The sequence below is a fragment of the Brachyhypopomus gauderio genome, chromosome 2 (assembly GCF_052324685.1).
Source record: "Brachyhypopomus gauderio isolate BG-103 chromosome 2, BGAUD_0.2, whole genome shotgun sequence".
NCBI lineage: Eukaryota > Metazoa > Chordata > Actinopteri > Gymnotiformes > Hypopomidae > Brachyhypopomus > Brachyhypopomus gauderio.
In genome coordinates, this window is record NC_135212.1 from 12,819,026 (window position 1) to 12,846,249 (window position 27,224).

The following is a 27,224-nucleotide window of genomic DNA, read 5'->3' on the forward strand; positions in this document are numbered from 1 at the left end:
CACACACACACAACATCATACTGTCCCCCCCCCCGTTTCCTCACACACACACACGCACACACCTACACCCACATACCGCACAAAAACATCCTACCTTGTTCCTTCACACACACACACACACACACACACACACACACACACACACACACACGCACACACACACGCGCACACACACACGCGCACACACACACGCGCACACACACACGCGCACACACACGCGCACACACACGCGCACACACACGCGCACACACACACACGGGTAATGTTGTCCGGGTAAAGCAATTTCCATATTTTATTTTACTAAATGCTAAACATAAAAAAAAAAACAATATGGTCATGTAGAAATGATAAATGTGGCTGATTCTAGTGCTGAAGCTCCATGTGGAAACCAAATAAATTTGTATTTGAATATGTCACCTGCTCTGAGAAACAGACCCAGAACAGGTCTGAGTGCAAGTGGCAGTTCAAAGCATGTCTCAGTCCTTTTGAGTCAGCTGCATGTGGGAGTCTGTGAGCTGTCAGCGCAGACAGCACAGGTGGTTCACGCAGCCCACACACTCGCACACTGTCCCTCACACTCGTGCACGCACTTACACACAAACTGTGCAGCCTCATGAAAATCAACAGCTCAGACTCATAGCCCTGTGTGGGAAATCGAACAGTAAAGATCTTCAATCGCCACAGCACACCACTGCAATGAACTCATCCAATCGGCGAATGTGTTAAAACATAACGGCCATGTTCCACGGAGTAACATCCCTCTGGAGGCTGACTGTAATGGAGTGCTGGATTGGTGTGATTTGACCATGCTGAGAGGCTTCAAAAAACCGAGCCACAGGAAGTCAAATGTCCATCTGAAGACATGAGCAGAGCGTTGGGGTGTTTCATATGGTGTCAGGCTAACTCAGTAAGCAGCACCCTTACCATGAAGTACTTTGCTCTGACTAAAAGGACTTGGGAGACTGAAACATCCCTGCTGGACTGATTCCTAATGTCCTTATCATATCTGATTCCTGCTGGACTGATTCCTAATTTCAGTATCACATCGGATTCCTGCTGGACTGATTCTCATTCTCTCACTGTTTCTCTTTCTCTCTGTCTCCCTTCCTCCCTCACACTCTGCATCATCACCCTTTTGATCACTGTTTACTCCCTCATATGTAGACTATTGAATTCATTCATTTATGCCACATTTTCATTAAATTGCCAATCAGACCTGAACACTGTGAACTTTGGATTTCTTTAAGGTTCTGTGACAGATGATCTCTTGCAGCGTGGCCATCATGACCACAGCGCTATTCTGAGATCCATCGTGCACTTAGCAAGCACAACGATGAATAATTAAAAAGAGGCTCCCCGTCTTCCCAAGCAAGAACTGTACACTATGGTCTTCACTGCCTCGTATCATTATGAAACAAGCACTGGATACAAGATGATCTCATCATGCGTAAGTCCAGGGATGACAAGATTAGTTTTGCAAGGGAATCCTGTTTATGACCTGTCAATGATAATGACTTCTAAAAAGTTCAGATGACATTTCCTGACTAACAGAGAGAAGTGAACGAAAACAATAAACCGAGAAGTTCGAGGCCAGGCTGTAAACGGTCAGTTATCAGAAGTGTGAACAGTGCTTGTCAAGCAGAATTAGGGATGAGCACACTGTCGTAGTCGAAGTGACGGACACAGGTGTGAGTGATTGGGAGCTCGTGCGACCCGTCAGTCGCGCGGAGGCCCCAAACTCGCGCGCGTCACGCGCTCCGCCGGGACCTCACGCGCACCAGAACGACAGCGCGCCTCGCTACAACAGCGACAGTGAGACGGCGCCTCCCCGGATAATGCACGGTCCTATTTCTGCACCACAAATGACTTCACTTACATCGCGAAGGAAGCGTGCCGGAGCCACGCCGCACCTACCGTATCTTTCCTCGGTCATGCCGAAAGCGCAGGGCTTCTCTCCGCAAGAGCAGCTTCTACACCGTCCCCACGCCCGGTCCAATGCTTCCGAACCAAGCCGTACGTGCCCTCGTCAGTGCTGAACCACGGACGCGCTCGGCCCCTGCGGCAGTTCCGATAGGGGATCTTTATGGGTCCAGGGTTGGGCACACGCACCGCGGGCGAGACTCCTCCTCTCAGATATGATGTCACGCCATCATCATCACCATTATAGGACGTGATTCCCTTCTTTCTGTAGACCTGTCTGTAAAAACTGAGAATTCACTCAGCTGCAGTAGCAGAAAGTCTAATCTTCAGCTTGTCTGATAAGTGTCCCGTTTGCCAAGAGCCAGTCTGGGTTCTGGACAGCTCCACCAGATGACTGGACCATCAGTGACGCTGGTGATGCCTCCACGGATTATTCTAATCCCACTTCCGGAAGTCAATCATCAACTCTTAGAATGGACTAGTCTGTTCTTTTATTGGTCTTCGGGTCTCGTACAGATTTAAAATGCAAAAAATAAAATAAAAAAAATAAACGATGGAGAAATGTTTAGCAATGTCGTTCGGCCTATTGTAATTGTCTCATGTTCATATCACAATATTTCCGTGCTAGTTGTGCTGTAGTTTCAATTAAAAGAAAAATTCTGCACGGTGAGATGTTTTGATTTTAAGCCTGGAACACCCAACCTCAAATAAGCTTTACGTCTTACAGAAACTATAATCTTCAGTTTATATGTACTACGAACAATCCGAAAGAGACCATTGTAAATGTATTTTTTTTTTCACAAAATCACAACTTTATTGCACCAGTATATTTATATGCATGTATGCTCAATATTGAACGGCTCTTATTCTTGAAAATGCGGCATAACGTTAAAGAATCAGCGGTCCAAACCATCAGGTGAACGGACGTCTTCTTCAGCGTCGGTTCGACATATTGGACCTTGCTGTGACATCTCTACCAGAACACGAACACACACTACGGGATCGGCGGCGCGTGCCACGCTGCACTACCGAAATGATCAAAGTGTGGACCGAGAACAGCGCGTGCGCTCCAAACGGAACATCTGCACCTCCATCCGTTGACTGCTCCCCTTCAAACACCCCTACATGTATCAGATTTGACTCGAGAGTCTTAAAATGTTTCTTTTACAATCTAAAGTAACTTTAGTGATAATTAATTATTTTGTTAACAAAATATGAAAAGTTCAACTTTTCTAAAATGGAAGTATCATCAAGGGGAAATAACGGAGCACTAGGACATTTAGGAAGTCACAGAGAACACGTGGAGCTGTACAAGGTTTTGCTTCAGGGAAACGTTAAGTCCTACTCTCCTTAACTGAATCTGTGGTCAAACATCTGTAGTAAAATCTTTTTGTCACAAATCATTATAGTACATTTCCAGAGACATTTTTAAATCTCTGCATCATGAACATTTGGTGAAGATGAGTGAGTGAAGACAGCGTAGACGGGCACGCTACGGGAGAGTAGGCCTGCTCGGGAAGTTTCGTAGAGGGTGGGGGTGTGACATTCTCTCACGACCAGCTTCTCCAGAGGGACATCCTGAGGGAAACCTCAGTACCAGGAGGCTGCGACACTTGCATAGAGAGTAGGAACACCAGGAGCGAGAGATGAAACGGCACTCGCGCTCCTGACCTTTCCTGTGAAAGTCTGTGGGGTGGAGAACATCTCCTCTCGGAGCACTGGCAGGGTGAAGATGGACCCACCGGCCCCAACAGAAGGTGCAAAAAACCTGGAACCTTTGGATATGCGGCGTTGTAGCAGGAAGCAGACATGAACAAAACCGTGATTAACACACTAAAAGAAGCTGAGGTACTGCCTTCTCTTCCAGAACATGGCCAGAAAACGCTCGCCGAACAATGAGGTAACCTCACGAGAAAACAAAAGCACGGAGGGGCTGGAGGTGCTAAGGTCAGTGCTCAGAACAAGGCTGGCTGGCTGTTACATTTAAACGCTGAACATTCCATCTGGTTCAGAATCGTCTCAGAAAAGTCTGAAATAATAAAAAGAATAAATAAAAACTAAAACAAGCATACTGTTCAGAGCACCACTGCTAAAGCTACACAGCATGGATCTTGGCTCAACATTTTTGGCATGACCGTTATTCATATCAGCTAGTTGACAGAAGACTGAATTAACCTCTTCTTGGGCCATAGAATCCTAACCATCCATGTATTTCAAAACAAAACAAAACAAACAAACAAACCACCCCTAAAAAGTCTTTAAGAAGGAAAAATAGAACTAAAGTATCATTTTATTCTGAGAAAATGGTTTAGCTTCCGTGGGAGGCATTATGGTAGAGTGATCTCTGGATCAGTGGGAGGCTAACTCATAATTGCCCCGATGCCCCGGAGGGTTTGTCCGTGTTTATATCACAATGTGTCTGTCCTGGTCCAGACAGGTACAGGCTGCAGGGTCTCGCCAGACATCCAACCGTTAACGCCGAACAGTGTGGCCAAGTTCATTTATTATGCTGATTAGAGTCCAGGGCCACAATGAACCCAGAGTGGGTTTAGATTCCCAACACTGAAACCCTCCCTCAGCCCTGACCCACACTTCCACCCCTGCCTCTAGCCAGCCTGTTTTTTCACAGTACTACTGGCCATCCTCTAGATTTTCCAGAACATTCTTGGGGAAAGCTTGCAGGTTCTTGTCCAATAAGTCGAGCCGTCGATCCAGGGAGCATGAACAAGGTCCCCATCTTGAAACTGCAAGACAGAGACAAGGCAAAGTTATAAATACATCTTTCTATTCTTTGACGTGGCCTAGATACGAGGAGCCGTCCTAATAAAAGAGGTGGCAGGGTTGGCACCTGCCAAAAGGGAGGAGTTTGCCATCCTGCTGTGTCAAAGTGGGAAGGGCTTTCCATCCCCTCATGTTTTCCCTATTCTGCAGCATCATGGTGCAGTGATGGAGTCAGATTTCACCTTCTCAAATAGCAATAGCCTGGTAGACTCCTTGGCTGATGTATAAACGTGAATGCCTGATGGGCTGATAAGATTCTCCTTGTGTGTGCACGCCTGTGCCTTGTACAAATGCAAGAGTGCACGCGTATGCAAGTGTGCACGTGCACGCGTATGTAAGTGTGCACGTGCACACGTTGTGACAATAGCCTAAAGGCCATTTTACACCCACAAGGCCCATTAGCGACCTCAGCAGAACAAAAGCCTGTCCTTCGAGTTTAACTACCTGAATGCTTCCTGTTCCAAGTTTAAATGTCAGGAAGATGAATACAAAAGCATAATGAAGCTTGTAAAAGACGAGCAAGACGCACATTACATTCCTCCACCCCACCACCCCTAACTCACCCATCTGTGTCAGTAGCGATACCCCAAACTGCACCGTCGTGCTCCTGGGGTGACGGACCACATGCTACGATGGTCCTGGATCTTCTGGAAGACGTTGGCACTTCTTCTCCTCTCTCTCTTGTACTTCTTCATCTTCTTCACCTGTGTATTGAGAGAGAGAGAGAGAGAGAGAGAGAGAGAGAGAGAGAGAGAGAGAGAGAGAGAGAGAGAGAGAGAGAGAGAGAGAGAGAGAGAGAGAGAGAGAGAGAGAGAGAGAGAGAGAGAGAGAGAGAGAGAGAGAGAGAGAGAGAGAGAGAGAGAGAGAGAGAGAGATAAACAGTGTTTGTTGGTCTCTGGCAGTTTGTGTAGCGTCCACTTAAGTGTCACAAAAGGGTAAGACAACAGCAGCAGATTAACCCGGATTCAGGTACGCACCTTGCCACGGTCAAACTCCTCGTCCCACTCATCGATGACTGTGTGGTGCTTGGCGCCCGACTGTGTCCTTGATGGCGTCTCTACTGACTGCGGACTGCTCCCCGTCCCAAGTGAGCACTGATAAGAAGGAGTATTGGTTAACTTCAAACCAGGCTTACGTGTTCTCTGAACCAGAATCTTCAGAGGGAAAGGACTAGGTAGTTTTCCCACAAGTCAATAAGAAAATGGCTTGTTGTCTCCAAGTCCTTGTGTGGGTCTGCTTGCATTGCACATCATAGTTGAGAAACAGAACCTCATTCCTCTATGCCACCTTCCTCCCGTCTTTCACGAGGCGCACTGTAGACATCACCCTCATCCATCACATACCACCACTGGCTGTTGAGATTTGTGAGGATGTCCATTTTCCAATTGGACAATTAATCTTCTCAGAAAGATACTACAGCTCTACTTATGGGTTAAGTAGCAATGTAAAGTAAATTTATTTATAGAGTACATTTAAAACCAAAGTGCATAGCCTCTGCTCACTGCATAAAACATGATCCTCCATATGCAGTTCAAACAGTTGAACAACTGCAGAAAGCTAGCTTGTAAAAAATATGTTTTTAGTTTTGATTTAAAAACAGTCACAGAATTGGTGTGTCTAATGTCATGTGGAAGACTACTCTAGAGTTTTGGTGCAGCAACAACAGAAAAAGCACAATCCCCTTTCTGCTTGAGGCGAGCTCGTGGAACCATCAAAAGTGACTGTGATACAGACATTAACGATCTCGAGGGTGTATACATACAAAGCATGTTCTCAATATAGACAGGGGCAAATCCATTCAAAGCTTTAAAAACCATCAGCGCTACTTCATACTGGACTCTGTAATGCACTGGGAGCCAGTGCAAGGATGCCAAGATAGGAGTAATGTGATCCCTTTTCTTGGCTCCAGTTAACAATCTGGCTGCACCCTTTTGAACCAACTGTAAGCGTTTAAGGGACGCCTTGTGCATCCCAATATACAGTGTATTACAATAATCCAGTCTAGAAGTAATGAAGCATGGATGACTTTTTCTAAATCTAAAACATTAAGAAATGACTTTAATTTGACAATTGTTCCAAGCTGGAAGAAACTGGCCTTGACCGTTGCATTTGTAAATCAAATTTAAATCGAAAATTACTCCCAAGATTTTTAACGTGTTTTTAAAAAAGGGACTAAAGAACCCAGATTTGTTTTTAAATTTTTTGGTCAACAGAGGAACCAAATAATATGACCTCTGTTTTAGCGACATTCAGTTGCAGAAAGCTATTGGTCATCCAATTCTTAATGTCAATGATACATTCATGAAGTCTATCCAGGGAGGAACATTTTCCTAGACTCAAATGTAGGTATAGTTGTAAATCATCTGCATAACAATGAAATGAGATGTTATGTTCCCAAATTATTTGACCAAGGGGGAGCATATATAGTGAAAAAAGGACTGGGCCTAAAACAGACCCTTGTGGAACCCCAGAGGACAGAGTGGTGGCGGCAGAGGAGTATTTACCAATATTAACAGAAAAGGTTCTTTGTTTAATATAAGAAGTGAACCAATTAAGAACTAAACCTTTAAGTCCAACACAATGTTCCAGACGTTCAATGAGTAAATCATGATCCACAGCATCAAATGCTGCACTCAGGTCCAGTAAAACCAGGATAGAACAATCACCAGAATCGGCATTAAGTAAAAGGTCATTAGTGACTTTTAAAAGAGTAGACTCAGTACTATGTGCCCTAAAACCTGATTGAAAGATCTCAAACGTTGTTGCTGTCTAGAAAAGACGCTAACTGTCCAAAAACAACTCGTTCCAGAACTTTCGCTAAAAACCCCCAGTATCTAGATTAGTGGCTGAACTACTGCATGCTTAAAACATGCAGGAACTATGTCAGAGGCCAAGCTTGTATTTATGATTGATAAAACATCAGGGCCAATGGTATCAAATGATTCCTTAAATAACCAAGATGGAAGAATATCAGCCAAAGAGGTAGAGCACTTCATGTGGGGAAACAATGTCAGATAGCTGGGATAAATAAACTAATTCAAATTTCTCAAATATTGGGATATTTAGCTCATAGACAGGACTGGTCATGGAAATTGATATACTAGCTCTAATAATTTCAATCTTAGTCAAAAAGAAATCCTGAAAAACTTCAGTTTTCCTGGGATGGTTCAGGACCATGATATGAAACAGTATGTAATACAGAATATATTGTGCTAAACAGAAATTTTGGCTTATGTTGATTTCTAAAAAAGAATGAGCTTTTATAGATCTAACAGTTTCCTGGAATCTAAGCAAACATGATTTAACCCTGATGAGATCCGGGCGTGGTCTACCTTCTTGGGGTCCAGCTGGGCGTGGGGGACCCATTGCATTTTTTGTTAAAATAATCAGCAGATTTAGCCCAATTGCAAGTAAAATAAACAATACATATGTTAAATTAGTTTGCTCTCATTTATTTATTAGTTACTTTTTTATTAAAATGTAACACAATAAGGAAATGAATCATAAATCATGCTGGCTGACAGGCTGGTCCTATGGCTAGCTGCTGACGGGCTGGTGCTAACGGAGCTGGCTGCTGCTCATCCTCCTTTTCATTATCACTATCAGACTCTGATATTTCAGAAATGTGATCCTGAAATTTCTTCTTCTGAATCACCATCAAAATCCTCTGTCTCTTCCAATAGCAGCTGTAAGGCAGTCTGAACTGAGAATCGCTTTGCCATCTTTTATAGCATTTTTAGCATTTATAGCATCATGTCCCCATGATTGGATGAAACACACACTCACACACACACACACACACACACACACACACACACAGGTCCAGAGAGGAGGGAGGGATAATGAGGGCTGAGAGAAAAGATGCTTCTTTCAGATCTCACCCCTTTGTCTCTATAGAGATTCTTCGTCTGCTGTCTGACAATATGCAATCAACCCCTGATGTGACAACCATCAAAAGTGTTGATGGTTGCTCACCTTTGCATGCCAAACTCCTCTGTCCTTTGTTTGTATATCCTTTAAAGTCATACAGACGACTATCAACTACCCAACCCAATGTTGATTGCCCACTTTGACTAGCCCAGGGCCCAGTGGACCCTGGACCCTGTATGTAATACAAATGTGAAGGGGGGGGTACGGGGGGGTGGTCATTGAAAATATTTTCTGATTTATGTTGCTCACAGAAAATGAGCCAAGGACCAATGAATCTCAGTTTGAAGAAAAAAAAATTGTAGAATTTTTTTAAGCTGATTTTTAAAAAATGGGTCCCACAGACCCTTGGACCATATAAGGGTTAAGAATCTCAAAAGACACTACAAGCCTATGTGTAGGTGAAGAGAACCAAACATCAAGACCTGTAATGCCAGTAATCCAAATAAATCTCATGACGTACATTTGATGTTTGTGATGGCTATGCATTCACCAATTTATATGGTGAAAAATGTGCAACAGAGCTTGTTACCTGGACTTTGTTCATTTTTTTTGCACAGAGCACTGGGTCAGTTTTCTCAGAAACACAAGCCAACAATTTCCCCTCTTTTTAGAGGGCTGGTGCGTCATGTTTTTGCAGTTGGTTTAAGGAAACGTCAAAAGAGCACCTACTGCAGAAAGGTGACGACCTTCTTTATGGTGTTTGAAAACTGAATTGAAACTGCTTCCGCATTTTCAGGGGAGCTTCAACACTCAACTGCTTACCAGCCCTGGCAGCATAAACAACGAGGGCAGAAAAAGCAAGAGAAAACGCTAAGAGGCTGATGAAAGGAAACCATGTCTGCAAAGCAAGCCAGGACTGAAGGACACAGAAGGGGAAAGTCACACGTGACCTTGTAGGGCCGTTTTGCGATAAGCATTGCAATATCTGAAATACAATCAAGGATTTCCCAAGATAACGTACTAGAGGCTAGCACTGGATTATTAGAGTTAAAAAATAAAAAGTGAGCTGTTGTGTTAAGTCAGTATTTCCTAACACAAAAGGACAAGATCGTGATGATTCACAATCGAGACCTTGTGCAGGGCCTGCAGCCTACGCTCACCTTCAGCTCCGTATGCTTTATCTGTGGCGTTCTTCAGGAGCTCTTCGACCACACCGGAGCTTTTTCTGCCATCCCAGGCCACGGGGGCAGGACGAGGGCCCTTCTCGGCCACCTCATCCGACTCACCTGAGGCTCCGCCCCTCTTGTAGCCATCCCGAACCTGACTGTCCCACGCTACCACTGCAGAGGAATCAGGAGGTTGTAAGGACAGTGAAAACAATCATCATAAAGGAGCCACGGACGCCGAGGGCGTGATTCCACATCACTGCAACATTACCACAACTTAAAACAGCCTAAATGTTTTTTGCAAGGCGTACACATGGACGGGAGCCCTGTAGGCACACAGAGGAGAGATCTGGGCTGAAACAGCGCCGGCACTAGTACCTGTACTTGCTTTGTGGGCCGTCCCCGTCTCGGTGCCGTTCATGTGAATGGACCGTTCGTCCCCAACAGGGTCCTCAGGAGTTCCCCTGGGTTCTCTACTCTGTGCCTCCTCTCTTTTCCTCTTTTTCGCCTTTTTCTTCAGCTCCCTGTCTATCGGTGTTGTGTTATTCAGCTCAGCACTACTGGACAAGAAAAACAATTATCTTGTATTGTGCTGACAATGGGAGAAAGAATTCCAAGCTGTGAATATGAACAGAAATACAAAGACAGCATCCAACCTGCTGGAGATGCTGAGCTTGCTTGTGGGCTCATCCAGCTGCTCTCTGAGCCTCTTCTTCTTCTTCTTGCTCTTCTTTAGAGCGTGATCTTGCTGGTCTCCTGCGGCCTGTGGCTGGGGCGGGGCGGGCAGCTGAGTCTGGGCCTCATGGCGAGCAGGCGGACACTCAGATGAGCAGGGCTGCTTTTTGGAATATCCTGCACTGCAATCCATGCTAACATTCCACGTCTCCGAGAGGCCCCAGTCTTCGCTGGAAAGCAGCGGTTTAAGGCGAGACGACATGGCCTCTCCCTGAGCGTCGAGCCCTCTGGGCTCCTCCTCCCTTTTCCTCTTCCTCCTCTTCCTCTCCTCTCTCTCCTGACGGTGGCTCCGCGGCTCTTCTGGTGGCCCCGTGGGTTCCTGCTCGCTCTCACTTCGCCGCCGCTTCTTCTTTTTCTTCTTCTTCTTCTTAATTTTGGGACTGACGAGTTCATCAGCCAATACCGTGCCGGATTCTAAGGACTGCCGATTTGGGATTGGTTTGGGGCCAATGGAAGGGTGGGTCTGAATCCCATTGGTTGGTGGACAGCACATAGGATTCTTTGAGGCAGAGGGCGGCTCTTTGAGAGGGTTTGCATGTTTAGAGAGATGACAGGTGGGCGGAGACTTGGGTGGGTGGAATGGGACCCTGAGAGAAGAGGAACAGCCACAGAAAGGAGGTGAGAAAAAGCAAACATGAGTGCACCAGTGGAGTGAACCTCCATGTTAAAAAAAAAATCATTTTTTTAACCAAGAAACACTAGTGTGACTAAACACACACAAGCCAGTAAGCACAAGTTGCTCCTTATTTTCATAACATGATGAACATGTGATGAAACATGATGTAAACATTTTGGGGCAAGATTTCCTTTAAACAATGTAGCTCAAGAGTTAAAAAGTTCTGTCTTACACAAAGCCCATGAATAAACCTGTTCTGAAATGGAACAAATGTTTGGAGGCAGGAAGGTAAACCTGTTCAGATAATCTTTTCAATATAATGCCTGCTATAGGTTATATCCCTACATTTCCCATAATCCTGTGCGAACAGCAGCACTGTAACCTCGGATGGCTTTAATTAACCAGGCTAATGCCGACATAGCATTGTTAAAGTTAGTTTGTAACGTTATTCTACATATTTCCCATTTAAAATTGCAGTAACTCACCTCAAAGTACAAGTGAAGAAGAAAAATAAATAAATAAATAAATAAATAAATAAATAAAAACTCAACCATTTGACCAATAGACAGTCAGCTGTCAACATCCTGGCAAAGTCATGATGCAGCATCCACAGCATTTCACTAAAGTGATTTATTTGATTCTCTGCAAGGTGAGGGCTCAATAGTCATGGTCTAAAAGCCCCAGGAGGGAGGAGTGAGGGGGCGGTACCTTTGGTGCTGTGGAGGTGTGGCGGGGGGAAGCGGATGAAGCTGAGCTGGATGGGCGGGGTCACGGGACTGATGATGCGATGACGAAGGCGGAGCCTCAGGGCTGCTGCTGCTGCTCGGGCTCCGTCTGGGCGTGGCCTGCAGTTATTGACATAAATAAAAACTTGGTGGTCGAAAAAAAAATAAAAATAAAAAAAAAACCCATAGCCAACGGAATGTGACGAGGTAAAGGGGTCCAAACAGGAAAATCAAGGCCAGACAAAAACAGGGAGGGGTGGGGGAAGGAGAGTATGGCAGAGAAGAATTAGAAATGGTTAGAAATAAAGAATTCGAACGCAAAGGAAGACAACGAAATTCTAAAAAGGAACAGCAGCGGCAACCAGAGTCAACAGTATGGACCAAAGAGTAGATAGTGGAGAGACCCACTGCTGCACTGCCAGGGGCAGAACCGCCTGTGATGATCTGCCAGAAAAGAATGAGACAGAAGGCAGCAGGCAAACACAGGTCAGGGCTGGGCGAGGAGATACCGCATTATCGCAGTGTGGAAACTGATGTTCCAGGGAACATTACTGACTGGGTGATATGCCTGCTTTAGTTGCAAACCGGCTTTAGGTATTACTGACAGGGTATTTCATGAGTGCTGACAATGTTCTATGAATTCTTACCTTCCAACTAACATTTGTATATCATAGATGTTGCCGATATATCGAAACCTTAGAAAATATCGCGATAGTCTCCAGATCTCATTGCCCGGCCCGTATCAAACCCACAACTCCAGCACACATGCAGCCGTGCAAAGGTAGTGCGTGGCGCTCACCTTCTTGGCGGACAGGGCCAGCCTCTTGGCAGGAGGGGGTGACGTGGTGCTGGTGGCTTCGAGCGTGATGTTGGTGAGGGCTGGCGGCTTCAGCCTTGCCATCTTGTTGTCCTCCGCCGTGCCTCGATCTGCGCTTTTAGCCGGAGATGAGGTGCCGTTGACAGCGTTGCGGGCAGAGACGGACGCATCTCCAGCAGGGGCACTCCTGCTGCCGATCGAGTCCTGGGGGTCAGAGGTGATAAACCTTCAGTTGTGCTGTAGTCCACACAGTATGACTACAAACACAAAATGTCAGTGTCTCCCACAGGCTGTGAATTTTCTTGTGGTGGTGGACATGAGTCCAACCTGCATGTTGACTCGAGAGAGAGAGAGAGAGAGAGAGAGAGAGAGAGAGAGAGAGAGAGAGAGAGAGAGAGAGAGAGAGAGAGAGAGAGAGAGAGAGAGAGAGAGAGAGAGAGAGAGAGAGAGAGAGAGAGAGAGAGAGAAAGAGAGAGAGAAAGAGAGAGAGAAAGAGAGAGAGAAAGAGAGAAAGAGAGAGAGAGAGACCCTGTAGCCACAATTCACAGGTCTCAGGCCATCAGTAAAGTCTACGATTTATTGATGGTCCCAAAACGCCACCTGTTACACCAGCTCAGTGGCTATGTACAGAGAAGCTTCTAGAACTCACTCGGATGCAGCAACATGCACAACTCAGACAGGTGAGTAGTCAAAAATTAGTTAGCATAGAAAGAGTGAAATAAGGTGTCCGAAGGCAACATTTACCCAAGCTGAAACCCAAAAGATTTTATCTACATGGTTGGGCCACTCATGAAGTATAGGAAATGCTGAAGGTTCAATCATTTCTTTTATTTTTTATGTGCCACAGATTGAGAATCGACAAAATCGACTTCAATCTTGCAATTTTCAGTCCTATTCAGTGTAGGCTCGTTCAAAACCCCGCAGGCTACCAACCACCAAAGCAGTCTGTGCCCACCGAGGTGGTCATACCTTGGATTCTTCAGAGGTGTCCGCAGACGAGGAGTCCGACAGGGACTTGAGTGAGGTAGACAGCACCAGACTGCGGCCCTCCGTGACGCTCCTTCTGTCTGGGTCAGGTTTGCCAAGTCCGCTGGGCGGAGGCGCGTTGGCCCGGGCCTGGGGCTGAGAAATGGGCTTCTTCAGCTTCTTGGAGGGGTCGTCCACAGGCGTGGGCCCTCCGGACAGTCTGGGCGGGGTGTGCGTGCCGTTTGCCAGCTTGGGAGACTGGACGCCCAAGCCGTTCCGGGACACTGGCATGCCCAGACCACTGTCCACAGACTGGATCTTCCTCAGCTGAGCAGTATCCAGCTTCTACAGACAAAACACCAAACCAAATGTTCATCACCATCAAAATCTCCAGTCAGTTTATTAAACGCTTTCATTCACTAAAACTCATGCAACGTAGACAATATAAACCAGGTTCTAAAAAAGACATTTATAGATTTATGTGCAATTTCAAATATTTTAGTGACCACAATAGGTTACTGAAAGTGGCTATTAAACTTACTAAAAATAAATGCATTATAATTACTTCTTAAATTATGATCCTGGATATTTGATCACTTCCTGCACATTCTGTATATTAATATTAATATAACCTTTTAATATAAGATTATTCAAAAATCTGCACCACTCACACGGACCCAGAGGACTGGGTAAAAAAAAAAAAACACAGGTGTATGTTGTTCAATATGGGACTCAAAGTAACAAATGCTGAGAACAGAGGGAACACCAAACTGAATTGCCAATTTGGAGTCCAAGGCATCGCTGATTGCTTCACGTTGGACAGTAAAGCATGAGAACGCTCAGCTCTTGCAGCTCAGAGTCAAGGTAATTGACCCGCACAGCCTCTAGGCCTCCAGCAGGGGGCGATGTGCCTACCTTCACCACTTGAGGAGACGACAACGGTCCGTTCAACAGCGTTTTCTTCACTTGCTCAGGGGTCACGTGACTCCGTGCAGAATGCACCACGTTCTGTTTCACGTGTGGACCGTCCGTGTTCTTTTTCTCAGGGATCCTGCAACACGAGGACAAGTTAGTGGCATCACGGGGGCGGCAGGCGAGGGGAGACGGTGGCAGGTGAAGGGGCGAGGGGAGACGGTGGCAGGTGAAGGGGCGAGGGGAGACGGTGGCAGGTGAAGGGGCGAGGGGAGACGGTGGCAGGTGAAGGGGCGAGGGGAGACGGTGGCAGGTGAAGGGGCGAGGGGAGACGGTGGCAGGTGAAGGGGCGAGGGGAGACGGTGGCAGGTGAAGGGGCGAGGGGAGACGGTGGCAGGTGAAGGGGCGAGGGGAGACGGTGGCAGGTGAAGGGGCGAGGGGAGACGGTGGCAGGTGAAGGGGCGAGGGGAGACGGTGGCAGGTGAAGGGGCGAGGGGAGACGGTGGCAGGTGAAGGGGCGAGGGGAGACGGTGGCAGGTGAAGGGGCGAGGGGAGACGGTGGCAGGTGAAGGGGCGAGGGGAGACGGTGGCAGGTGAAGGGGCGAGGGGAGACGCGTCATACCTCAGGTAAAAGAGAACGTAGGCCTGCTGATTCAACACCACCTTGATGTTACTGGAATTAACCATAGAGTCGTTCATCTGGTACCACTGACCATTGCTGGCCTGCATGGGCATAAACAACGAAACACACACACACACACACACACACACACACACACGATTAAGATGCAGTTACACAGGACAAAAAAAAAAAAAAACTTGCAGTGCTTCTGCTATACATGTAATTTTATGAGAAAATTACAAAATTTATCTACACAAACGTGGCTATTAAAGGAAAATTTGTGGTTATAAATGCCTCAAATTCTCACAAGCGCATAATATTTTTATATTAATAATACGTAATATTTTTATTAGTACCTTTACAACAATGCATGGATACATACATAAAGGTTGATGGAGAAGGTACTCAAAGTTGTAGTAAAGTACACAATGTTTCCTGAGGAACAGGATGTTTCGGACAGAGATTCTTCCACAGCTGTGCAAGCAAAGTGCTTCTTGCTTGCACAGCTAATGAGAAGCTTCAGTACTGTGTGCATTCCATTGTAATTTCGACTACCTCTGCATCTTTTTTAACACTGCAGTTACCGCATGTAATCATCAGCAATGATATTATGCATTTACACAGCAATACAAAATATACATTGTTGTCTTTATCCAAAAGGTATATTTTTATTTGCAGAATAATCACCTTGACATAGCAGTAGTAGTGACCAGCATGGCAGCTGTACCCAGAATGCACCAGGACCGCATAGAGGCCATACATCACTGGGTCTCCTGAGCTCTGAGACATGTATGGACGAAGGTTGAGGAATTCTGGGTAGCCGACATCCTGCAAGGGAAACCCAAAAGTTGGTTGCAAGCTTCAGCCTTCTGAAAGGCCGTGGTGAGGGGAGCACAGTACAAACCACAACCTTGGTGATCTTCCCGCCACTGAAGTTGGCAAAACGTTTGAGGGACAGCGTGAGCACGTTGGAGGCGCGATGGACCGTGAAGCGTTTTGTGGCCGGAACCTTCTTCATACACCTACGGGGGGGTGGTGGAAAAAGGACTTTAGGAAAAGGACTAAAAAAGGACTTTAAATCTTAGACAAGCATAACCATTTCCGATAATCAATCAGAAAAATATGCAGTAATTTTTGTACACGTAAGATGCCGGAAAAAACTGATTTTCCTGGGAAACGCTGAACTCACTTGGCACACATGTACGCGTTTTCGCCGCTCAGGACGTCTGGCTTGACGAACAGTTCTAGGGCGCGGACGATGTTAGCCGCTTGCTGTGTGAGATTGGAAGGGGTCACGGGCAAGTTCACACAGATAACCGCACAAACAATGGCCACGTCTGACCTCTGCTAAAAGGTCAAGCTCGGAGTTCATCCACTCACCCGGATCTCTACGGCTATGTCCAGGTAGGGGTCGTACGTGTCGGACACGCTTTTGCAAATGGAACACTTCACTGTAAAAAGTGGAAGAAAAGCAGGAAGAGAAAGATAGAGTGAGAGATGGTGACCAGCAAGTCAACAAACACAGTAAATCAGATGGTTGATCCTGTCGGCCATCTGGAACACTGGTTTACTAGGTTTTTGACTATCATTTTTGGTGTGCCAGATAGGCATTGCAATGCTGATTACAGAGATGGCATTGAAATAGCTCAATCAGGCAGGGCTGATGAGAAGTGATCTGGTCACTTCTCAAAATGTTTGGGCACTTCGCAAATTGTTTGGGCATGTTCTGGTACATCTGACCTCAGCTATGATTGCTACCATGACCGTGTAGCCTAATTACAGGAGAACTGATGAGTATTTCATCATAGTATCAATGTTTACCATTTAAAAATACATTAAAATGAATCAATAAATACTAATTAATACTACCCATCTATACCCGTTGGGCATGCGGTTCATATGAAACACGACAATATGCAGATTGTGCTGAATCACATTCAGGTACTGGTATAACTGGAGTACATGTACTGAATGTGATTCAGGTACTGGTATAACTGGTATAACATACTGCTGATTCCATACATGTTGATTATTTGCACATTTCTTCCACCACTGCATATCAAACTTGTCCTAATGAAAAACTGTAAAGTCACTGAACAAGGGCTGAGGCCACGGAGAGCCTTCTGCAGGGCGCAGAACATGTTGCAGCCTTCAAGAACGGAGTCTGGAACCTTCTGGAATACAAGGCACCACGATATGTTGAACACACTGAATGTCTGCTTCAGGCATACATGGTGAAGTGCAACACGTCATTGAAGACACACTTTCTCCACTCTCAACTGAACTTTATCCCAACCAATATTGGAGCCGTCGGTGACTAACATGGCGAGACACTGGCCAGAGAAGCGGCCCTATGGAAAGTGGAGTTAATCTACACTGGGTGACTATTGTTGGACTCTGATCTGTGAAGCATCAGACAGTGCCTACAAGTGAAAATATGCAGCAAATCCATTGTAATTTTGCTTCCTGTTGCTGGTACTTGAAACAATGTATGCTGATAGATAATCGACAATACGTGATGCACAATTGCCTGTTAATTTTATTTTAAATATTCATGTTCAGCACATTCAAATGTATATGAAACACCAAAAATGACTGAGGAAACAAAAATTGTCCCAAACTTTATATACCAGTGCAATCTGAGACACTGATAATCTATAATATAATTAGTGATAATCCAATAGATTACCAACTCCTGATGCCACTAGGAACATGGCCTAAAATGTCCTCACAACTTTATCGGTGCCTGTGGCTACAGCTCAGATTCCACGATGCTGGACCCATATGGCTGTGTGCAGCTACACAGAGCCATGGGACACGCTACAGCAGGACATGCACCCTGGATGAACAGACATACCTCTGGACCTCAAGTAACCTCCGAAGATCTGGTGTACCAGCGTGGTAGCCTGGGTCTGTCTGTCCAGCCTGGAGGAGAAGATGGTCAGCGTCATTACAGACACAGGACAGTTCCTCACTGATCTTATTATCACAGCCCCAGAAAATTCTTATTTTGGATTGGCCGGCAGGTGTCTTACATTCTAATAAGGGGATACACAGCAATGTCCTCTGGGACGTAACCATAACAGTTATAATTATAGCCTATTAACAGAGAGCAGAGTGGATAACCATAAAACAAAATCACATTCTGCTTAGGGGCGAATGAACGCTACTAAAAGGGGCACAACAGAAATCACCCTCCTTGTTTAATCGCTGTTAAGCAACCCCAAGTATGACCTTTGCTGAGCTCGGGCTGTTTTATCGGAGGGTACGTGTGCAAGGACGGCGGCTGGTCTTACTTCGGGTAGCCATTAAGACACGCTTTCTGCATCGCGTCGATGGTGTAGCGCAGAAACTCGTGCGCATCCTCCTGACTGCCGAAACGGAAGTGTCGCGCAATTTCTGCAGGACGGGAAAGAAATTCAAGAAGTGCATTAGGGTGGCCACACCCTCTGCATGCTGGCCACACCCACTGCATACTGGCCACACCCACTGCATACTGGCCACATCAAAGCAGCAAGAAGAGCTTGAGGTCCATGTTCAAGCGCGCAGAGGCACACAGACACACTTGTACGACAGACACAGAGGAAAGGACAGACAGTAATGTAATGGAAGACTCCAGGAACAGAGAGAGGGACAGACAAGGAGGGACCAGCACAGGGGACAGCTGCACTAGACAGGGACAGAAGACCCGGTCTGTTTCCTCCCACAGAGCAGAGCGAGGACTCCCTGCTCTGGGTTTGCAAGTTCAGAGGGCTCACAGAGAAACGAGTGTGAAAGAGGAAGGAGCAAGAATGAGGTAGAGGAAGAGGGAATGCTAACAGAATAATGTAGGAAACACACAACGAGGGCCGGAATGTGCCAGAAGACAGCAGAGCCTGGTCATGTCCCCACAGTAGCTCAACTCTAAACCCTTCATCTCACTCCACAGCCAGGGTGCAGTGGATCTCCAGCGCACACACACACACGGGTCTTACTTTTCAGGTCGCGGATGAAGGAGACGGGCTTGATGGCGTTGCCCGTGTTGGCGAAGGCCTGGATGATGTGGTTCTGCATGACGCAGATCATACAGAATCCCGACTGGTGACCTGTAGAAGATGAGAAGGTTCACACTAGACGCTCTTATGGTCTTACAAAAAGTCTTTGCATGGAAGGAAGTACAATATCATACAACTAGGGCTGAACGATTAATTGAACTTGCGATCTCGCGATATTCTAAAACGCGATTCTCTAATCGCACAGGCTGCGATTTAAACTGGTAACGTGACTTGGATGCGAGCCGAGCCGAGGACAAACGGAGCAAACCCGAGCAGGAGGCAGGGAGGTGGAGAAGTGAAGTTAACACAGCGCACTTTAACTTGTTGCACAATGGCTCCAGGCTCGACATGAGCTGACACAACTTAAAGTCTAATACCAAAGAGGGGCAGCACATCAGTTGTGTGGAATTACTTAGGCTTTAAAAAAGATGCTGCTCAACGTCAGGTACTGTGCAAAACGTGCCTTGCTACTGTTGCTACGACGCGAGGTACTACTACAAACCTTTTTCAGCATTAAAAAACACACCACAAAGCCTCGTATATTTGCAAGGCTGAAATGCTAATGACCAGTGCTGCATCTTCAAATACACCAAGTACCAGCCAACAAGGTTCACTGAACAAACTGTTTGAAAGTGTCACTCCTTATGGATATAATTTGAAGCGTCACGCTGAAATAACTCGGGCAGTAACGGAGTTCATAGGGAAAGACATGATGCCCGTTAATATAGTGAACAAGCCCGGCTTCATGGCTTTGTTAAACACACTGAATATGCGCTACCAAACGCCCTCACGCACAGATTTATTATTAAACAGATTGATTTATTGATTCTGTTTGTTGAAAAATACTTGAAGACATTTTAAAAAATCGCATTTTAAATTGCAATTTATAGATAAAAAATTGCAATTCGATTATTTTCCAAAATCGTTCAGCCCTACTCACAACTGAAGTGTATGTCAGTATACTAACTGAGGTTTATCATCTGTACTAGGGATGCAAATGATTAATCGACTTTCGATTAATTGTCGATCAAGAGGTTACTCGATCAAAATGTATTAATCACGATTAATCGTTAGAGAGCGCTCCTGTAGTAACTTGAACAGAGCGTAAGAACGAGAGGCGAACACGTGTTGCGAAAGACCAGAGTGGAAAACAAAATGAAGCGGGCGAAAAGACGTGCGGTGTGGGACCATTTCAACATTGTTAATTTAGGCAAAGAAGTCAGATGTTCTCTGTGTAATGCGGTATTGAAGTACAACAGTTCCACTAGTTCACTCAATTACCATTTGAACACTGTGCATGCAGCTGTCCTGCATATCACCAGTGCACCTGGTCAACCTAAAATCACAGCTACACTGGGAAGGCGAGCGTTTTCGAAGCTCGCTACGAAAAAAGAAGAGTGAGCTAAAAACAAAGCTAGCTACTGCTACTGCTGTAGCACTTACAACAGATTGTTGGACGGCTCTAACAACAGAAAGTTACATTACCGTGACGTGCCACTACACTGACGAGAACTGGCAGCTAAAATCTGCAGTGCTGATTACGACGAACATGTCGGATAGACACACCGCTGACAATTTAGCTGACAAGCTCTATGATGTTGTGGAGACTTGGGGACTCTCCGGTCGCGTTACAGCGTGTGTTCACTACAACGCTAGAAACATTGTCCAAGCATGGGCTCAATAATATTCTGTTTGGCTCTCTATTTAATTTCTTCTTAAATTTTTTTTTTTATGTCTAATGTTTCAAATGGAGCCAGTCCTTAATTTATTCCTTTTTTTTTAATGAAAGAATGTGTTGTTATACCATAAAAATTTCCTAATGCATAATTACTTGAGCAATATATCATATAATACAATATAATTATCATAATATAATATATACTTTTTGAACAAAGTGTTTTAACTATTTAGCTGATATTTTTAAAGGCCCTATTGAAACACTGAAATTCAGGTGGAAAACGCCACTTATCGATTAATCGAAAGTCGATCGATAAGATCAATCAACTAATGATTAATGAATTAATCGATAATTTGCATCCCTAATCTGTACTGTATAAGACGACTTTGCAAGAACAATGTTCAGGGGGGAAACCTAAAGATTCATCTGTTACATCAGTTTTTAAGAGTTGGCACTCTTTTTGACAAATAAAATGTTTTGAACAAATAACAGTTAACGTTTGAACTATAAAACACTGGCACCTGTATTATTCTTTAACCATATAAAATAATATCCACCAATTTTACTGCTAATTTGTGTTTTTTTGTTCCTTCTTTTAAAACATTTGTGAGTATTGGTGTTTGGGTATTAAGATGGTACATGTGGATATGTGGGCCAGACCCGCGGGCTTGGTGTCTGTTGTCGTGCAGTACGTACAGGAGCGGCTGTGCTCCTTGGACAGAAGGTAGTTGGCCAGCGGCGGTGTGTAGGTCAGACACTGCACAGTGGAGTTGAGGAAGCAGGTGTTGCCGAGGTTGTGGAGGCCCGCTCCCACCCGGTACACCCGCTCCCACTTCATGGAGAGCTTGTTCCCTGGGAAGAGCAGCTTCTGTGGTGGGGGGATGCCGTCACCCTGGCCCCCACCCAGGCCTTCTGACCCTGAGGGACGCAAGAGTTGTGATGTTTACCACCACGTCTACCGTCTGGAAGGCAGAGCTGTGCGAATTCAGGTGAGAGTCCTGAGAACGATGTTTTAATTTAAGCCTCGTCCCAAAAGGGCCCAACACAGTGAGGCTCATGATTTCCTGCTCAGACAGGCTAACCCTGTTCATTACAGGATGGAGAATTAGCAGACAGGCAGAGGACCACGGACAGACAAACACACACGATCACAGACACACACACCAACATACACACACATGATCATATTCAGACACGCATGCACACACACGGCAATGCATCTTTATTTATACAGCACCTTTCATACACACTGGCAATTCAAAGTGCAAATGTGGAGGGAGGGAAGGAGGGGCACACACACGCACACGCACACACACGCACACGCACACACACGCACACGCACACACACGCACACGCACACACACACGCGCGCGCACGCACACACGCGCGCGCACGCACACACACGCGCACACGCGCACACACGCACACACGCACACACGCACACACGCACACACGCACACACGCACACACGCACACACGCACACGCACGCACACGCACACACACGCACACGCACACACACACCAGTTAGTCCCAATGAGCAGAGCTTACCCTGCCGTTTTATTGGAGCAGGTTCTGCAGGCCTCTGGACCACAACACTGTCGCCCTTGGGATTCAGGAGCACATACTTGGTCTTGAGTGTCTCCAGCTGGTAGCTGAAACCCTTGCTGGCCGGCTCAAACTCGATCTTCTGCAACAACACCTTCTTGGCGGAGGCGGACAAGAGCTTGTTGAGGTCCCCCTCCTCGCCCGAGTCCCTGCGGCCCGGTTTCAGGGCCTCCTTCAGCTTGTCCACTATGGGCATTGTGCATCACTGCAGATGAAAAAAACCATCAGTCCCCCCCCGTCTCATTTCGATTAAGTCGCAAAACTCTACAAGCCTGTCAGAGCCCAATAACCCTTGGTGCATTTAACATATCATCTCAGCTAAAATGTGGAGCTACTTAACAGGAATTCTGCAAAGGTCAACCAGACATGTGGAACACAGATTACTTTTTTTCCCAATCCATCTTTAGGAATCTGAACAGCATGATATAGAAAGGATGGAGGTAGGAGAGTGTCTGTCTGCTAAACGCACCAGGACGGTGGAGGCACTGAAGCCGTTAGGTTAGGAAGAAGCCAACAAACTCAGGGTTCAACCTCTCATCTAACGTCAGGGGTGCAGACACTTCCAAAGCTCTTCAAAATCATCTGATTATTTTCTACCTGCAAAATAATGTCAATCATCAAACTGGAGAACCACACCCATCAACAGCAGAGCACAGAGCCCTGAAGACAAGCAGGCCATTCCACGGAAAACGGTCACGCACAGCAGACCCGAGACTGTTTCAGGAAAGAAAATCCCAGAAAAGAGCGCAGCCTGCCCACGTTTCCCGCCACTGCTCGGAAGACCACTCATCAGACGGGTCATTTCCTGTGCTGGGAAACAAGCAGTCAGCTAATTGGCCATCAAGAAAAGCGCCGACTGAAGTTTTTTGTGGTGTACTATACTGTGTGCTCATTAGCTGTGATCAAATTTGGACAGATAAACTCAAAACACCACAGGTAGACAGGTTTAGAACGAAATGTCTAAAACATGACCATAAAAAGGCTTCACTATTCCTCATTGTAAGACTTTTACCTCTCAACAAAGTAATAAACAGCACCTTAGTTTGAAAGACATCAGCAGAGATGAGGAAGATCAGTGAGAAACTTCACAGGCAAAGAGACTGTTCTGACCACTCCCGACATCAAAATCACATCATCTGTGTAAATCTAGAACAATTCGAACACGAAAACGCTCGTGATGCGCTCGAGGAGTCGAGGAGACCGCACGTGCATCAAACGTCACAAGGACAGCCTAACCTTCACGTGCATCCACCGCCGCGCTCGGGCCCGCGCGCTCTCGACAGCGCACGCGAGCGCGCGGACGCCTCGGCTCGCGTTCGCGGATATCCTGCGTTTTACATGCATTACCGTTCTGCAGATCGGTCCGGCAGATGAGGAAGAAAGCTTGTAGTTTCGCTGATAATATAACTGAAGTAAAATCTTTTAAAATTGAAAAAAAAATTTTTAATTCCCTCGTGATACAAACCCTGACGTTTACATATTTTTTTTGTTTTTGATGGCACGTTGATTGAAAAAGCGAGACGTTTCCTAGATTACACCGAATGTGACAACATGCATAAAAACATCCTTCATGCGCTGCACTGGTCACCGATAAACGGAACCGCGAGCCCTAAAGTTAACGGTACAACAAAGCAATTGACGTTACACCAAGTCTAATCCGTCACGCTGCTTTACTAAAGCCCCGGATGGCACGAGACCGCTAGCGCAGGACAACTGCACGCGCCAGACGGAGAACTTTCCAACCGTCAGGAAAAACCGTTAGGAGAAACTGACAGGAGAAACCGTGAGGAGAAACTGACAGAAACCGTGAGGAGAAACCGTGAGCTACTACGAGATAACCGAACGGGTCCTAAAAGATTTTTAAAAATCCCAGTCGAGTTCTCACTTGGTCAACGACGTTTTCGAGGCCACACAGGTCACACCACTGCGATGGTCGCGGTAATCTCAGCCCGTCATCGGCCGAAATGTTATTAGTTATCGATGTACCGCCTCAACCATCAGCCCAACGACACGAACACTAGCGACAAACCACACGAGACCGGTACGGTAACCGTTACCCGTCTGAGTCAGTCTAAACGAGACCGATACGGTGACCGTTATCCGTCCGAGTCCGTCTAAAAGAGACCGGTACGGTGACCGTTATCCGTCCGAGTCCGTCTAAAAGAGACCGGTACGGTGACCGTTATCCGTCCGAGTCGTCTAAACGAGACCGGTACGTTAACCGTTATCCGTCCGAGTCGTCTAAACGAGGCCGGTACGGTCTCCGTTATCCGTCCGTGTTTACTGTGAGACCCAGCAGCTCGGTGGTTAGCCTTGTAGCTAGCGACCTCAACACGGAGTTTTGACCGCGCTACAAACGACAACAGAACCGAACCGTGAGGAATTCGGTTTACCACACGTTAAAATACCGGATACAAACACATTATATTTAAGAATGTTTAATAAAACTCGTAAAGAAATGACTACGTATCAATGTAGCTAACGTAACCCAACCACGCTTACCACAGATAACCTAGCTACACGTGCTAACAGCTTAGCTATAGCTACACATGCTAACAGGTTAGCTAGTTACCTTACACACGTTGGGACATCTACACTGAATTAACCAGATAAACAAGCATTTTAACTAGAGTAACCTGTCCTTTCACACGCTAATGCAGCTAAATCCTCCACTTTAACTAGAGTTACCTGCCCTTACACACGCTAATGCAGATAAACAAGCACTTTAGAGCCATCTGCCCTCACTCAGGTGACGGTAGGACCCCTTACATGCGCTTGGACGAGCTAAACACCCCAGCCGGGGGTCTACAATCTAACGACGGCCAGCAAGTAGCGACCTAACCAACTATCCGACCGCCAAAGTGTAGTGTATGTGTAGTGCATTTGTAGGGAGCCACACAGCCATCGATTAGTTACCTCGCTAGCTAACGTTTCATCTCGAGGTCCAGCGAGCCTCCTAATTAGCCACTGAGCTAACTAGCTGAAGAACACGCCGACTGGAGTAACGAACGTTACTGACCCAGCGACACAACCAACACACACACGTTAAATAACGTTCATCTCCATTCGTGCAGGCAGTATACGATATTAAGGGTGTTGACTGCTGGTAAACACGATATCAAGACGACGGCCTCGTACGTCGAGTCGTAGTGAGCTGCGCGTTGCCTTCTACTCTGCTGCAGTATCGCCACCCTGAATCTTATTTACGAATTACACACGTATTACACGCCGTTAAGTGACACCGATGCGTTTGATTCACAGAAACCACGCCGTATACCTACTCACCCGTGAATCATTACACTTGGTTTAATCTATTTAGCGTTGAAGACCCTCGATTGCCACGAAGTCCTTCATTTTGTTAGGTTCTCGCCTCCATGCTGCATTATCAGAGGGCGTGAACGCGAATGACGGACGGAACCGGAACCCAACCGGAGCCCAACCGTCTCTCGCCACACACGGGACGGTTCTGACTGCACGCCACCAATCATCCAGCAAAAACAAACCCTTACAACCTAACAGTTTTATTCACGTTTTGTTTACAATCTCCAAGGTTGGAAATCGCAGAATGGTTAATTTTGATGCGCAACATATGCATACCCCCTCTAATGCACAACATGGGTCAAAAATGACCCACATTCATATCCAGTGTCATATAATGCTGGTAGGGATTTTCTGTGTTCCTGTCTTTTGAATCTATTCCTTTTATGATTGAATATTCCAAATATTCATTAAATATCTTGTTTTTGATCACTGCTGATAATTATTTTCATTTGTACTTTAATACTTATTGAGCAAAAATAGTTTCTATAATAGTACATTGAATTTACACACATGGGTCAAAAATGACCCACATTCATATCCAGTGTCATATGATGCTGGTAGGGTTTTTCTGTGTTCCTGTCTTTTGAATCTATTCCTTTTATGATTGAATATTCCAAATATTCATTAAATATCTTGTTTTTGATCACTGCTGATCATTATTTTTATTTGTACTTTAATACTTCTTGAACAAAAATAGTTTCTATAATAGTACATTGAATTTACACACATGGGTCAAAATGACCCCTTCATCCAAATGTGATATAAAATAAAGTAACATAATCCAATAATAACTAGTTTTAAGTTGTTACTTTAGTAGTGAGTGGGGTCAAACATTCATTTGATTTTTGCCACATATTTTTCATTTTATCACACACACACATAATGTCAGGTTTTCAAAGTGACCACCCAAATGCAGACATCAAAGGCAGAGGAAATTTAAACAAAGCATCTTCAAAATAACCAATAAAGGGTATAGGCAAGATCCAAAAACAGAAAATGGAAGAACAAGACAAATAGGGAAAGCAGAACAGGACAACAAGACCTTAAGATTATGACTCTGACTATGATGACTATAAGATAAATACCGCAACACTTAGTGTGGAAGACTAATTATGCAACAAAGGCTGAACAGAAAGCAGGATTTGAATACAAACACAGACAAGGGGACGAGGGACAGGTGAAAAGAGACGCTCAGGTGAGGACAGTGAGCAGAAAACAGGTGTGTGACAGGCAGGTCGGTGCAGCCTCTGCAGTGTCGCGAACGCTGTAACGGACAGTTGTGGTGAAGGGTTTTTACTGGTCTACATTCCAAGTCTCACCTATGGTCATACTGTAAGCTTTGGCTAGTATGAGATCATGAATACAATGAGACAAAGAATGAGACTGCGAATACAAGCAGCTGAAATGAGTTTCCTCCACTGGGTGTTTGGGTCTCCCTTAGAGATAAGGTGAGGA

General features: G+C 45.7%; 2 protein-coding genes across 2 annotated transcripts in view; both read right to left on the reverse strand.

The window, feature by feature from the left end:
* Positions 1–2,281, reverse strand: part of cyth1a (cytohesin 1a) — a 99,511-nt gene extending 97,230 nt beyond the window's left edge. The window contains exon 1 of the mRNA XM_076987284.1: positions 1,915–2,281. Within this exon, the coding sequence (XP_076843399.1) occupies positions 1,915–1,933 (19 nt within the window). The 5' untranslated portion in view covers positions 1,934–2,281. The remainder of the gene's footprint in view (positions 1–1,914) is intronic.
* Positions 2,282–2,394: 113 nt separating this feature from the next.
* Positions 2,395–25,924, reverse strand: usp36 (ubiquitin specific peptidase 36). Its single transcript, XM_076987280.1, is given in 22 exon segments — positions 2,395–4,664; positions 5,265–5,405; positions 5,679–5,738; positions 5,740–5,795; positions 9,732–9,911; positions 10,116–10,297; positions 10,394–11,059; positions 11,797–11,933; positions 12,613–12,834; positions 13,600–13,941; positions 14,512–14,647; positions 15,131–15,231; positions 15,818–15,958; positions 16,041–16,152; positions 16,320–16,402; positions 16,511–16,581; positions 17,988–18,055; positions 18,427–18,529; positions 19,105–19,215; positions 21,539–21,760; positions 22,392–22,653; positions 25,734–25,924. Coding segments are annotated over 20 exon segments (3,378 nt in total). The 5' UTR covers positions 22,645–22,653; positions 25,734–25,924; the 3' UTR covers positions 2,395–4,664; positions 5,265–5,273.
* Between the last annotated feature and the right edge of the window lie 1,300 nt (positions 25,925–27,224).